The sequence below is a fragment of the Ranitomeya variabilis genome, chromosome 6 (genome assembly GCF_051348905.1).
Source record: "Ranitomeya variabilis isolate aRanVar5 chromosome 6, aRanVar5.hap1, whole genome shotgun sequence".
In the NCBI taxonomy this organism is placed as follows: Eukaryota; Metazoa; Chordata; class Amphibia; order Anura; family Dendrobatidae; genus Ranitomeya; species Ranitomeya variabilis.
Genome location: NC_135237.1, coordinates 41,699,974 through 41,716,055, shown reverse-complemented (window position 1 = coordinate 41,716,055; position 16,082 = coordinate 41,699,974). Strand labels below are relative to the sequence as shown.

General features: G+C 41.6%; 1 protein-coding gene across 1 annotated transcript in view; it reads right to left on the bottom strand.

Annotated features, from left to right (window-relative positions):
• The window catches only part of MALRD1 (MAM and LDL receptor class A domain containing 1), a 491,201-nt gene extending 478,613 nt beyond the window's left edge, over positions 1-12,588 (bottom strand). The window contains exon 1 of the mRNA XM_077268326.1: positions 12,300-12,588. Within this exon, the coding sequence (XP_077124441.1) occupies positions 12,300-12,468 (169 nt within the window). The 5' untranslated portion in view covers positions 12,469-12,588. The remainder of the gene's footprint in view (positions 1-12,299) is intronic.
• Between the last annotated feature and the right edge of the window lie 3,494 nt (positions 12,589-16,082).

The window sequence follows — 16,082 nt, the reverse complement described above, 5'->3', positions numbered from 1 at the left end:
TAAATGTTTCACTTTGTAAGCCAGGGACGGTATGTGTAAAGAGCTCCATGGAGTGACCCGTTGTGTCGCCTGCTGCATCCTTCTCTCTTGTTGTAGTTTTTGCTGAGGAGGACAAGGAAGCGACTTGTCCCTGACCGTGAACATCCACAAGCGACGCGCTGCTTTTACATTTACCAGTTTCGGAAGAGGAGGCAAAAGAGCTAGAGGCTGAGTCTGCAATGTAAGCCAAAACTTGCTGTTGCTGCTCCGCCTTTAAAAGCGGTTTTCCTACTCCCAGAAAAGAGAGCGTTCGAGGCCTTGTGTAGCCTGACGACTAGTGTTGAGCGATACCGTCCGATACTTGAAAGTATCGGTATCGGAAAGTATCGGCCGATACCGGCAAAATATCGGATCCAATCCGATACCGATACCCGATACCAATACAAGTCAATGGGACTCATGTATCGGACGGTATTCCTGATGGTTCCCAGGGTCTGAAGGAGAGGAAACTCTCCTTCAGGCCCTGGGAACCATATAAATGTGTAAAAGAAAGAATTAAAATAAAAAATATCGCTATACTCACCTGTCCGACGCAGCCGGGACTTCAGCGAGGGAACCGGCAGCGTTGTTTGTTTAAAATTCGCGCTATTACTTGGTTACGTGAATTCCCGGCTTGTGATTGGTCAGGTCGGCCATGTTGCCGGGACGCGGACCAATCACAGCAAGCCGTGACGAAATATGGCCGCCCTGACCAATCACAAGCCGTGACGTCACGGGAGGCTGGACACGCGCTCATTTTAAAATGGGCGCGTGTCCAGCCTCCCGTGACGTCACGGCTTGTGATTGGTTGCGCCGCGGTCAACCAATCACAAGCCGGGAGGCTGGACGCGCTCATTTTAAAATGGGCGCGTGTCCAGCCTCCCGTGACGTCACGGCTTGTGATTGGTTGCGCCGCGGTCAACCAATCACAAGCCGGGAGGCTGGACGCGCTCATTTTAAAATGGGCGCGTGTCCAGCCTCCCGTGACGTCACGGCTTGTGATTGGTTGCGCCGCGGTCAACCAATCACAAGCCGGGAGGCTGGACGCGCTCATTTTAAAATGGGCGCGTGTCCAGCCTCCCGTGACGTCACGGCTTGTGATTGGTCAGGGCGGCCATATTGCCGGGACGCGGACCAATCACAGCAAGCCGTGACGTAATTTCGTCACGGCTTGCTGTGATTGGTCCGCGTCCCGGCAACGTGGCCGACCTGACCAATCACAAGCCGGGAATTCACGTAACCAAGTAATAGCGCGAATTTTAAACAAACAACGCTGCCGGTTCCCTCGCTGAAGTCCCGGCTGCGTCGGACAGGTGAGTATAGCGATATTTTTTATTTTAATTCTCTCTTTTACACATTTTAACATTAATGTTGTTGCGATACCCGATACCCGATACCACAAGAGTATCGGAATTCCGATACAGCAAGTATCGGCCGATACCCGATACTTGCAGCATCGGAATGCTCAACACTACTGACGACGAAACTGGCTCCACAGCTCCAGACTTAGGTGGAATATTTTTATCCCCACGACCACCTGATGCTCCACTACCACTACCATCATTACCAGCTGACAATGAACGCCCACGACGACCTCTTGCACCAGACTTCCTCATTGTTTTAAAATCTTAACCAAAGTAACTTTATTTGTTGCTGTCAAACAACTTACACGGTGAGCTATAACTTCAGTATGATTTCAATATCCCTTAACAGGTTGGTGAGACCACAAGGAAAATCAGGCACAATGTTACACACTCTGTTTTCTGTGGCACAAAATCACAGAGATGACACACACGCAGGACTGTCACTCAAGCACTAATGTCAATATTAATCTCCCACCTAATTTATTTTTTTTTTTTTCTCAGGGAGACTTTAGAAACCAAATAATATTAAAAAAACCAAAAAAATAAATAGGCTTTCTATGGCCCACTGAATGAGAGAGAGAGGTGGCACACCCAGGAGTCAAGACTGGCACACAAGCTGAAAGGGCAATATTACTCTCCCACTGTTTTTTTATGTATTTTTTGTTTTTTAAGGGAGACTTTAGAAACCCAATAATATTTAAAAAAAAAAATAAATAGGCTTTCTATGGCCCACTGAATGAGAGAGGTGGCACACCCAGGAGTCAAGACTGGCACACAAGCTGAAAGGGCAATATTACTCTCCCACTGTTTTTTTATGTTTTTTTTGTTTTTTAAGGGAGACTTTAGAAACCAAATAATATTAAAAAAACCAAAAAAATAAATAGGCTTTCTATGGCCCACTGAATGAGAGAGAGAGGTGGCACACCCAGGAGTCAAGACTGGCACACAAGCTGAAAGGGCAATATTACTCTCCCACTGTTTTTTTATGTATTTTTTGTTTTTTAAGGGAGACTTTAGAAACCCAATAATATTTAAAAAAAAAAATAAATAGGCTTTCTATGGCCCACTGAATGAGAGAGGTGGCACACCCAGGAGTCAAGACTGGCACACAAGCTGAAAGGGCAATATTACTCTCCCACTGTTTTTTTATGTATTTTTTGTTTTTTAAGGGAGACTTTAGAAACCCAATAATATTTTTAAAAAAAAATAAATAGGCTTTCTATGGCCCACTGAATGAGAGAGGTGGCACACCCAGGAGTCAAGACTGGCACACAAGCTGAAAGGGCAATATTACTCTCCCACTGTTTTTTTATGTTTTTTTTTTTTTCAGGGAGACTTTAGAAACCAAATAATATTAAAAAAACCAAAAAAATAAATAGGCTTTCTATGGCCCACTGAATGAGAGAGAGAGGTGGCACACCCAGGAGTCAAGACTGGCACACAAGCTGAAAGGGCAATATTACTCTCCCACTGTTTTTTTTATTTTTCTTTTTTTTTTCAGGGAGACTTTAGAAACCAAATAATATTAAAAAAAACAAAAAAATAAATAGCCTTTCTATGGCCCACTGAATGAGAGAGAGAGGTGGCACACCCAGGAGTCAAGACTGGCACACAAGCTGAAAGGGCAATATTACTCTCCCACTGTTTTTTTATGTATTTTTTGTTTTTTAAGGGAGACTTTAGAAACCCAATAATATTTAAAAAAAAAATAAATAGGCTTTCTATGGCCCACTGAATGAGAGAGAGAGGTGGCACACCCAGGAGTCAAGACTGGCACACAAGCTGAAAGGGCAATATTACTCTCCCACTGTTTTTTTGTTTTTTAAGGGAGACTTTAGAAACCAAATAATATTAAAAAAACCAAAAAAATAAATAGCCTTTCTATGGCCCACTGAATGAGAGAGAGAGGTGGCACACCCAGGAGTCAAGACTGGCACACAAGCTGAAAGGGCAATATTACTCTCCCACTGTTTTTTTATGTTTTTTTTTTTTCAGGGAGACTTTAGAAACCAAATAATATTAAAAAAAACAAAAAAATAAATAGCCTTTCTATGGCCCACTGAATGAGAGAGAGAGGTGGCACACCCAGGAGTCAAGACTGGCACACAAGCTGAAAGGGCAATATTACTCTCCCACTGTTTTTTTTATGTATTTTTTGTTTTTTAAGGGAGACTTTAGAAACCAAATAATATTAAAAAAAAAACAAAAAAAAAAAAGGCTTTCTATGGCCCACAATTAGAGAGAGAGAGGTGGCACACCCAGGAGTCAAGACTGGCGCACAAGCTGAAAGGGCAATATTACTCTCCCACTGTTTTCTTAAGTTTTTTTTCTTTTATTTTCAGGGAGACTTTAGAAACCAAATAATATTAAAAAAACCAAAAAAATAAATAGCCTTTCTATGGCCCACTGAATGAGAGAGAGGTGGCACACCCAGGAGTCAAGACTGGCACACAAGCTGAAAGGGCAATATTACTCTCCCACTGTTTTTTTTTTTTTTTTTTTTTTTTCAGGGAGACTTTAGAAACCAAATAACAAGAAAAAAAAATAAATAAATAAATAGGCTTTCTATAGCCCACTGAATGAGAGATAGCACACACAGCAGTGGCACACAAGCCCTGACTGAGGCCAATATTTTTCTCCCACTGATTGATGTAGTGTTTTTGTGTTGAGGTAGAATTTAGAACACAAATCACGGAAAAAATAAATAGGCTTTCTATGGCCCACTCAGTGAGAGATGGCACACACAGGGATGGCACTGTAGCAGAAATGCCAATCTTAATCTCCCACAAAAAAAAAAAAAAAAAAAAAAAAACAGGGACTGTCCTACAATTACTATCTCCCTGCAGTAATCTAAGCCAGGTATGGCAGGCAGCAATAGGAGTGGACTGATGCACAAATTAAATAAAAAGTGTGGACAAACAAAAAAGATAGCTGTGCAGAAAGGAACAAGAGGATATGTGCTTTGAAAAAAGCAGTTGGTTTCCACAGTGGCGTACACACAGCAATACAGCTATCACGGAGCCTTCTAGGGCAGCCCAATGAGCTACAGCGCTGAGGAAAAAAAATAAATAAATAGCTTCCACTGTTCCTGCACACCGAAGGTGGTGTTGGACAGTGGAAATCGCTACAGCACAAGCGGTTTGGTGGTTAGTGGACCCTGCCTAACGCTATCCCTGCTTCTGACGAAGCGGCAGCAACCTGTCCCTAAGCTCAGATCAGCAGCAGTAAGATGGCGGTCGGCGGGAACGCCCCTTTATAGCCCCTGTGACGCCGCAGACAGCAAGCCAATCACTGCAATGCCCTTCTCTAAGATGGTGGGGACCAGGACCTATGTCATCACGCTGCCCACACTCTGCGTTCACCTTCATTGGCTGAGAAATGGCGCTTTTCGCGTCATTGAAACGCGACTTTGGCGCGAAAGTCGCGTACCGCATGGCCGACAAGCACAAGGGTCGGATCGGGTTTCATGAGACGCCGACTTAGCCAAAAGTCGGCGACTTTTGAAAATGATCGACCCGTTTCGCTCAACCCTAACCTTGATCTCATATGGTATTGTTTTTATTTCGTAGAATTATTTATGACGTTCTCCATTGTAAATGTTCTCAGCCAGATACTTTCTTAGCTGCTCAGTTCTTTCCATTGTATACATTTTGGCAAAGCTGATGAGCCCCTAAGGAGCTCAATGTGATTTTGCATTAGCTAAAAGTGCCCTTGAAACGTGTAAGAACTGATAGCATAAAGGAGTTTGATGAATTCTCTGATAAATATCACATTTAGCATTTTGATAACTTCGGCAGATTTGCTTTTACGAACGATTTTTAAGATTTATCATAGCCAGGTTTTAGCTCCTGAGATTCGACAGTTCGGAAATCATTTTTAACTTTAGATTCACAAATATTTTAATTAATGATGGTAAAACGAGAATTTAAACACAAAAAAAAGAAAATTGAGGGCAATACAGATCGTTTTGTTATGGAAAACACTGAAATGTCACATTATGGAAAATTCTCTAACAAATGTTTTTTTTATAGTGACCAAGATAGGATTTCTATTGGATTGTACTTTTGTGCCATAGACTAGAGATTAGAGAATGAATCTGTATAATTCATGCAAATATTTCACAATTTACCTAGATTTTATGTACTGTACTTATGATTACCTTTCAGAAAAACAAAATCTATAAAAAAAAAATTGCTGTAATCTCTAAGCTTGAAAGTCAATGCATTCTCCTCTATTGTGCAATAAAATAGTTTTCAGGTAAAAACTTTCACAATAAATTAAATATATCTTTCTAGTTAGAAAGTTAATTTCCTCCCGGGATTTGGGCTGGCAGTGACGATGCCAAACACTGTCAGAACTCCATTATTCTGCATATTAACCCCAAATCTGCAGGTTAAGAGCGTTATTTTACAAGACAGGTTCCTTCGAAAGAGTTGTCTGCTTTCATCAAACGTTTGCTCATAGGCTCGGTTAAGTGTACATGAAAACAAAAAGTTGAGTTTACTTTTCCTGCCTGGATCAAGTGTTAATTTTTCACCCCTGCTCTTGGTTTCTGCAGTAGGGACATAATATTAATAGCACTGCAGTCAATCATTGAGCTTAGCGGCTTGTGTCGTTTATATCTGTAGAGCTTAGATGGAGCTTCTCCAGTAGGATCCTAAAGCTGTTGCATGCTCGAAGAATTCTTGACAGCCTTCCTGGCAAGCAGTGGTAGTGGTGTAACTTGAAGCTTATAGGCCTTAATTAAAAATGTACTACTTTTACAGATATTTAATAGTATTGGTCTTATAGGACAAACAGATCTTTTGAGACCCTTTGTGACTGCAAGACCAAGGTGCAACTGAAACCCCTGCACCCACTATAGTTACAACCTAGAAGGCAGAGCTTAAAGGCCTCCATACAAATTAGGCAAATGTTGGCAGAACCCGCAAATATCGACAGGTTTGACTGACAGTTTAATGTGTATGGGGGCGTCACCAGACTGAGTGTTGGGGCAAAAGTCAATTGGGCATGTCAGATTTCGGACTGTAAAACACATTGTTCTCCCGGAGATAACTTGCTGGCTGACATGTCAAGTCAGCTGCTTTGTCGCAGAGAAAATAGGAGCGCTCTGACAAATGAGCACACCTGTGTATGGGATAGTGAACTGAAATGGCTGTCCACCAAATGATCGGCTGAAGCATCGTTTAGTCAACAGCCTGTCATGCTGTCTTCAGTAAGGAAGGGGGGGCTCAAACTGTCTCTAGAACGGGGACCCAAGCTAGCCCTGTCCCGGAGTTACTCTTGAAGGTGAAGAGGCCTGAGTCTCCGAACTTACTATGCTCCTGTTAATTTCCTAAGCTGTCCCCTCCCCCTCACCCAGGAGGCCTGGGAAAGCTATATTAGTGTATAAACATATAAGACAAATAGGGATAAAAATAAGCAACTTACATACAAAAACACTCACCAAGGGTAGAGAGGAATAAAGCAAAGGATCAAATGGAAATAGGATAATGGAGAAAAACAAAAACAGCAGACAACAATCTCCAGCAGCAACTACGAACTTCAACTTCAGCACACCAACTCCAGCAAGCCAGGAAGTAAACTTTCACAGGCAGGGATGAGAAGGTGTGGCCAGGTTTTATATTGAGAGAAAATGAGCAGGTCAGGAGCAGCTGTGAGATAGAGTTGCATGTCTCTAACCAGCATACAAAGAGTCGTTAACCTCTTCAGCGGCAAAGGAAATGAAGTCTATTTAATATGAGAAACAAAACACACAGGCTAAATGGAAGATCGGCGATTTACAGTACCTAAAGATCGCTTAATCCCAGACCTCCCAGGAGGACGCGACACAGCCAATTAATGCGTATGGCCAGCTTAAGTCTCCCTATTTTGCCAAAACAGCAATGTTGGTAAGTATGATTGTGGTAATCAAATTTATTATCTTATGGTTTTTCATCCACAGAGTCATGATAGGGACTATCAGTTATGGCGGCCAATACTTTGTTGCTTAATCCGTAGAACAAACTTTAGATTTATCTGTGAACATTTTTATGACAAAGAGTAGTAAGAAGCCGCAGGATGCTTATAAATACCCTGAGGAACATCCACTTTATTATTTTTCAACTCAAGTGCTTTATCTGCTATATTAGTAATGTCCTTACCCAACAACGCTGCACTTTGGAGTTATATCTCATCATTTATTAATAGTGCAGATCTTTTATACAGGTGTAATTATTTTATTGGAAGCGACTGCATAAATATAGCCTCCGAAGGCTAAAAGATCATGCATGGAACCATAAGTTCTCGCCACTTGTCATAGATAAAGTGTATTAAGGCATCTTTATCATAATAAGATTCCTTATAATGAGCGCTTGAACTGTGAGACCTCTTTCAATAATTTTCTCCTTGAAAATACATATTAGACGGAGAAAGAGTCTGAAGTCCAAAAGCGGTGACTAACAGATGGGCGATGCTTTATGCTTAGGCTCATTTCAAAATCCATGCCTAAATCATTACTGGGAAACAATCCATTTGTATTATAATGTAGCACTGCATTAATGCAAACTTTATTTTCTACATGATTTATACAAATATGACTTTGCCAAACTCCTTTTAACCTATTTCTTGCATTATTCATTGATGTGTGATGCAAATTTTCAAAAACATTAAAGGGGTCGTCTCATCGTTCTCTCCGCAGGAAAAATGTAGAATTAAATTGCAGCCTGTTAGATGAATGGCTTTCAAAGTGGCTATCAGTCTCTCACCATATATTGATGGCTTTAGTCTGAAGAGAATGGAAGCTGCCGCTAAAGGGGAGATCTTTATGATGTCCATATGTCCTAAGAAGTCAGATGGATATCTTCATAACACAATCCCTTCATAAAGGTAGTTTTGGAGATCTAGAACTGTAGTCGTCAATGTTTTTGAGCTTAACGTGAAGAAATTAAAATCAAGAACTTCTCAGGCTATCAGAAAAAAATGCTCAAGAACCATGACATGATATTGCATCATTGCTGTGGTGCCTTATATTACTATGTTAGGGCATACTTGCAAAATTTCCTGGGATACAGGTACAATACCCTGGATTTTAGGTTTGACAAACCTCAATGAGTGCAATGCCAGTTGTCTGATAACGTTCTGTTCCAGGAACGGCGATAGACACTGCAAAAAAGTGAGTTCGGCAGTGCGCTAACTCTACCCACGAAATATGTTTTGACACTGGTACTGCGTAGGATGTAATTTTTATTTGTATATTCTGTAGCATTCAGTAGTGTGCTCGCGCATGCAGACCAAGAAGATATTCAAGGACCAGCTGCCATCAAAACCCAGCTGCTGACCTTGACAATGAGGTCCCCGGGAATCTGTCCAGGGGCAGAGAAAAGGCCAACGAAGCCTCAGGCCTGAGGTTCTCCACCACTATTTTAAAGACGCCTCTCAAAGGAAATTTCACAAGAAGATAAGTAAAAAAAAAAATCACATATAGGAAATAGCAGGATAGAGAGACATGTAGAGAATTTAATAATAAAGCTAATTGCAAAAGTAGTTAAGGCTTAAAAATAGGAATTTATAAAGTGCTTTATAAGTATCAGAAAACCCCTTTAAAACAAAACTTGTCTGCAACGTTTCAAGAAGTCTGTAAAAGAGGTGTAGTCTGGAGTACTTTCTCCCATCCTCTAGACTAGGAGTCCCCATCCTGCGGCTTGGGATCCACATGTGGCTCCCGGGCCTTGAAAGTGTGGCTTGAAGTTGTCTGCAATTGTGCATTTAGCACCAGGTCTAGCAAACAGCTAGTAAGAGAAGGTCTCCAGATGGTGACTTTTGGGAGTAGGCCTGTACATAGCACCAGAACAGATCTGGAAGCACACATACTGGGAGAGGCTATAAATATGGTAAACTGGAGGTAGGATGATACTGCCAATTAGAGGGGTGCTTGAAGCTGGATGCAATAGTGAGGTGGGAGTGCTTGTTGTAAGGATCCAAATGGAGGTAAAGTAGGAACAACCTGGATGGAAGTATACTGCCTATGAGAGAGGGGGGTGAAAGGTTTCTGTTTGCTTTCTGTTGGGAAGCTTTGCCTGGCATTATACTAGACACTGGGTGTCACTACTAGGGGTCTGCGAGGGGAGGGGGGTCGCTGGATGTAACTGTGGACCAGTCAAAATTGAATGTGGTGGCTCTCAAGGAAAGTTAGGTTTGAGACCACTGCTATAGACCATAGGGAATGGTCAGCAACTTTTGACACTCTAGCTGTAGGCTGCTTTATGGGCACTGGGAGCTGGTGTTTCACAACAGATGGAGTGCTGGAAGTTGCTTATCCCATTTTGCAAAAATGATTTAGCTGTCATTAAATGTGAACATCGTTGTTTATTTTTAAAGGCTACAAGCTTGTTCATGCTCAGTCTTGATCTCAGCGGATTAGTGGTGTAGCAAAGCAAGGTAGGCTGAGGTTAAATCCTAGCTCTACAGGATCTGATTAGGTGCTCCAGGCTAGGTGTTCACCTTAGTCAGCTGGGGAAAGCTGATCAGAGTGGATTGTATTGGAGCTGGAGAGAGAGAGACAAACCAGAATCTCTCTCAGGCCATGTGCACCAAACTGGGAGTATCAGTGGTTGCTATGAACAATAACCGTTTTCTTTGACCAAACTGGGAGTAACTCAGCCTGAGTAGCCAAGGACAAGGCTAGGGACTTTATGTTTACAGATTTGTTTTCGGTGCTCTGCAACCTGAGGAAATAAACACCATGTTGTTTTGACACAAGAATCCAGTGCCTGTGTGAACTCTACCCAATGCCTACCTGAGAGCGTGAATCCCTATGGTGGACAGAATGGTATCTAGTCCAGACAATGCTCTTTTGAGCTAAATACATCTACGATTTATCAAACTGCAGCTCACAGATTGATCTGGGCTTTACTCACCCCCCCCAAGTCCAGCCCTAAGTCTATGCCACTTTTCTCTGTGTAATTGCCATTATCTGTACTGCAGCCACACAGTGAGCTCAGTGGTTTGAGCTGAGATATGTGCAGCAATGCTATACACTTGATTTCAGCACTGTGTAATGCATCAGGTGAACGGATGCAACACACTGAGGACACAAGGCAAGAACAGTCAGTGAACGATGTAATTTACAGTAGTTATAAGACGAGTGGTGATATTAAACAATGCAAATCAACAATGAACCATATAACGATGCAATTGTAATAACAATTAAAGTTCTTCGATATACAACACTAATGTTCTCTATACAAGGTGGCTACGCCTGTTCACGGGAGTTACCACATACTTTCTGCCTGCAATTCCTGCTTAGCGTGGGTCACATTGAGCCTCCCATGCACCAACCGGCCTCTTCTCCACCTTATGTCCTAGCCCAGGCCAGCCTGGATACCATATGTTATAACTGGAAGTAATGGCCCTGCTCACTCTCGCTGTCCCTCTGCAACCGCAGGCGTGCTCCTATGGTCACCGTCCCCTCACCAGGTGTTCAATTCTTGACTTTCGTCGGATGTCTCCTGGGCCTGAGGAGGGAGGGACTGGGTCTCAACTCTTGACAAGTGTTGTCTGGTCCCTGGAAGTTGACCGGCGTAGAGCACAGGCTGTGGTCTTGCCAGGTGCAGTCTGGACTCTGGGTGTTGACTGGCGTAGTTCAGAACTCTGGATCTTGACAGTCACAGTCTGGACTCTGGGTCTCACCAGGCATCGTCTGGACCGTTTCAAGCAATGAACTACACTTTAGTGGCATATGTTTTTCACTGAGGCCTGCCATGCTGGCCTCGGCGCCATCCCTGGTCCTCCTCTGCTTTGCTCTCGTTCTTGGTGCCAGATCTCCCTGCAGTTTGGCACGCAGGGCTTTCATATCCACGAACTCTGTCATGAGGGTTACCTGATCAGGTCCAGCACAAGAACTTGCTCCCTCTGCAATTCTTCTGGTACAAATTGTTTCCACCTGGTTCCGCCTGGCCTGCAGATGGCGGTCTTTCCACACTAATGTCACATCATGCAAGGGCTTTTCAGGGGTATCACTGCTTCCTCTTACAACTGTAAAAATAACAGGTATTGGGAGCAGTGACAGAGACCCAACAATGAATCCAGGTACTGGGAGTATAGGACAGTTGTATTTTTATCATTGATACAGGATTTTTTTAAAGAGAAAGGAAACTGTAAAACCATATCAGACATGAAGCCTTCAGTTTCAGTTATTTGAAAGATACCTGTATACATTTTTCCCACATTGATTTGATACACAGGAGACTTTACACTGGATTGATGAAATCCGTACCCAGCATACAAAACGGTTGGCCCAGTTGGGAAAGCCTGCCTACGTCGTGGTCTCTGGTGTTTGGAAGACGCCCTCTAATATACGGGTTTGAATATCTTAATAAAATTGGAGCTGATTTTGGTGCTGGTCGTTTTTTGACTTGGAGGAGCCATGTGGTGTTCATGCACAATGATTTGCAATACCTGGTCACAAGGGTGGACATACTATTGGTGAACTTTGTGCTGCCACACAGTACCCCGTTAAGTAACGGGCCACTTCCACCACCAAATGTTGAACCATTGGGCTCCAAAGAGCATATTGTTGTTGCACAGGAGTCCTCTTCCGTCTCTGTCCACCGCTGCCTGGTCACCATACTAATTTTTTTTAACACAATCGTGAACCTGAGGACATGGGTTCTCCAAAACCTATAAAACCCTTTCAAGTGAGGGAACCCTGTTTATGGCAGGCATCGACACAAACAAGCGAATGTCATCCATTGAATAAGTTATTTATCCAGTAGACGGTCCCAATTGATTACTATTGAATCCGTTTGTGTAAATTTTTTGGAATAGAAGAAAAAAATCCTGCAACTATTCTTCTGTTCTAAAAACGAAACCCACACAAAATTCATATGCTCTATTAAGTCCTATATATAATTTAAAAAAGTTTAGCACTCTACTTACATGAAGCTTCATCGCTGCCATCCCCACACTGATCGGTGAAATCACATACGTAATCCAGAGGCACGGAGAACCCTTGGCTGCACTGAAATCCATCCCCAATACTTGGTCTTATAACAGCATTGATATATAATAATATTAGAGGACCAAGCAGTCTGCAGTCTTTAATCATTTGTGTAGAAAAAAAAATAAAAAGCTGAAATTTACTGTGAAGTGAAAAAAGTGAGACATCTATGCTGATCCAGGACTAAGTGGTGATACCTGCTGTCACATCCTCTCCTGTCACTAGAATAGGAAGGTGTGTCTTTAGACAATGTTTAACTTTTTGCAGATTTATGGCCGGCTGCTTAGTGCTGTTGCTCCAGGATTATCAATTATTGTGCCTGGCAGAGAGATCTGATAACTTCTTTCAGATAAACAGCAAAGTTTCCAGTGAAATTAAGTGCATGACTTATCTTAATGATTTTTTTTCTCCTGTTTTCTTGAAAATACACTTTGGATTGTATTATAGGGATGTGAACGAATGTCGTCAATGGTGAAAACCAGCTGACTTTTCTATGATGTGCAAAAATAAATGCAGATAAAGTGCAATAGGCAGCCACATATATAAAAATGATCTACAGTTGAAACCAGAAGTTTCCATCCACTATATGAAAAGACACATCTGAATGTTTTTCTCAATATCTGACATGAAATCAGAATAAACCTTTCCCGTTTTAAGTCAATTAGGATTACCATAATTATTAATAATTGCCAAACGCCAGAATAATGAGAGAGAGAGAATGTATTAAGACATTTTCATTACTTACTGCAAAGTCAAAAGTTTACAAACACTAAGATTACTATACCTTTCAACAATTCTGGAATGCCCATATGATGATGTTATGTGTATGGAAGCTTCTGATTCAGTTTTTTTGGCAACATATGAGTTACTTAGAGACACAGCTGTGGATGCATTTTAACCCCTTCACCCCCCCAAGGGTGGTTTGCACATTAATGACCAGGCCAATTTCTACAATTCTGACCACTGTCCCTTCATGAGGTTATAGCTCTGGAACGCTTCAACGGATCCTGGTGATTCTGACAATGTTTTCTTCTGACATATTGTACTTCATGATAGTGGTAACATTTCTTTGATATTACCTGCGTTTATTTGTAAAAAAAAAATTGAAATTTGGCAAAAATATTGAAAATTTCGCAATTTTCCAACTTTTAATTTTTATGCGATTAAATCACAGATATGTCACACAAAATACTTAATAAGTAACATTTCCCACATGTCTACTTTACATCAGCACAATTTTGGAACCAACATTTTTTTTTGTTAGGGAGTTATAAGGGTTAAAAGTTGACCAGAAATTTCTCAATTTTTACAACACCATTTTTTTTTAGGGTCCACGTCTCATTTGAAGTCATTTTGAGGGGTCTATATGATAGAAAATACCCAAGTGTGACACCATTCTAAAAACTGCACCCGCCGAGGTGCTCAAAACCACATTCAAGAAGTTTATTAACCCTTCAGGTGTTTCACAGGAATTTTTGGAATGTTTAAATAAAAATTAACATTTAACTTTTTTTCACAAAAAATTTACTTCAGCTCCAATTTGTCTTATTTTACCAAGGGTAACAGGAGAAAATGGACCCCAAAAGTTGTTGTACAATTTGTCCTGAGTACGCCGATACCCCATATGTAGGGGTAAACCACTGTTTGGGTGCATGGCAGAGCTCGGAAGCGAAGGAGCACCATTTGACTTTTCAATGCAAAATTGACTGGAATTGAGATGGGACGCCATGTTGCGTTTGGAGAGCCCCTGATGTGCCTAAACATTGAAACCCCCCACAAGTGACACCAATTTGGAAAGTAGACCCCCTAAGGAACTCATCTAGATGTGTTGTGAGAGCTTTGAACCCCCAAGTGTTTCACTACAGTTTATAACGCAGAGCCGTAAAAATAAAAATTCTTTTTTTTTTCACAAAAATTATTTTTTAGCCCCCAGCTTTGTATTTTTCCAAGGGTAACAGTTAAAATTGGACCCCAAAAGTTGTTGTCCAATTTGTCCTGAGTACGCTGATACCCCATATGTGGGGGGGGAACCACTGTTTGAGTGCATGGCAGAGCTCGGAAGGGAGGGAGCCTTATTTGGAATGCAGACTTAGATGGATTGGTCTGCAGGCGTCACATTGCATTTGCAGAGCCCCTAATGTACCTAAACAGTAGAAACCCCCCACAAGTGACCCCATATTGGAAACTAGACCCCCCAAGGAACTTATCTAGATGTGTTGTGAGAACTTTGAACCCCCAAGTGTTTCACTACAGTTTATAACGCAGAGCCGTGAAAATAAAAAATCCTTTTTTTTCCACAAAAATTATTTTTTAGCCCCCATTTTTGTATTTCCCCAAGGGTAACAGGAGAAATTGGACAACAAAAGTTGTTGTCCAATGCGTCCTGAGTATTCTGATACCCCATATGTTGGGGTAAACCCCTGTTTGGGCGCACGGGAGAGCTCGGAAGGAAAGGAGCACTGTTTTACTTTTTCAACGCAGAATTGGCTGGAATTGAGATCAGACGCCATGTCGCGTTTGGAGAGCCCCTGATGTGCCGAAACAGTGGAAACCCCCCAATTATAACTGAAACCCTAATCCAAACACATCCCTAACCCTAATCCCAACGGTAACCCTAACCACAAACCTAACCCTGATACACCCCTAATCCTAATCCCAACCCTATTCCCAACCGTAAATGTAATCCAAACCCTAACTTTAGCCCCAACCCTAACTTTAGCCCTAACCCTAGCCCTAACCCTAACCCTAGCCCTAACCCTTGCCCTAGCCCTAACCCAAACCCTAGCCTTAACCCTAGCCTTAACCCTAACCCTAGCCCTAACCTTAACCCTTGCCCTAACCCTAGCCCTAACCCTAAACCTAACCCTGGCCCTAACCCTAGCCCTAACCCTAACCCTAGCCCTAATCCTAATGGGAAAATGGAAATAAATACATTTTTTAGATTTTTTAATTTTTCCTTAACTAAGAGGGTGATGAAGGTGGGTTTGATTTACTTTTGTAGCGGGTTTTTAAGCAGATTTTTATGATTGGCAGCCATCACACACTGAAAGACGCTTTTTATTGCAAAAAATATTTTTTGCTTTACCACATTTTGAGAGCTATAATTTTTCCATATTTTGGTCCACAGAGTCATGTGAGGTCTTGTTTTTTGTGGGACGAGTTGACGTTTTTATTGGTAACATTTTCGGGCATGTGACTTTTTTTTATTGCTTTTTATTCCGATTTTTGTGAGGCAGAATGACCAAAAACCAGCTATTCGTGAATTTCTTTTGGGGGACGCGTTTATACCGTTCCGCGTTTGGTAAAATGGATAAAGCAGTTTTATTCTTCGGGTCAGTACGATTACAGCAATACCTCATTTATATTTTTTTTATGTTTTGGCGCTTTTATACGATAAAAACTATTTTATAGAAAAAATAATTATTTTTGCATCGCTTTATTCTGAGGACTATAACTTTTTTATTTTTTCTTTGATGACGCTGTATGGTGGCTTGTTTTTTGCAGGACAAGATGACGTTTTCAGCGGTACCATGTTTATTTATATCCATCTTTTTGATCGCATGTTATTCTACTTTTTGCTTGGCGGTATGATAATAAAGCGTTGTTTTTTGCCTCGCTTTTTTACGGTGTTCTTTGAAGGGGTTAACTAGTGGGACAGTTTTATAGGTCGGGTCGTTATGGACGCGGCGATACTAAATATGTGTACTTTTATTGTTTTTTTT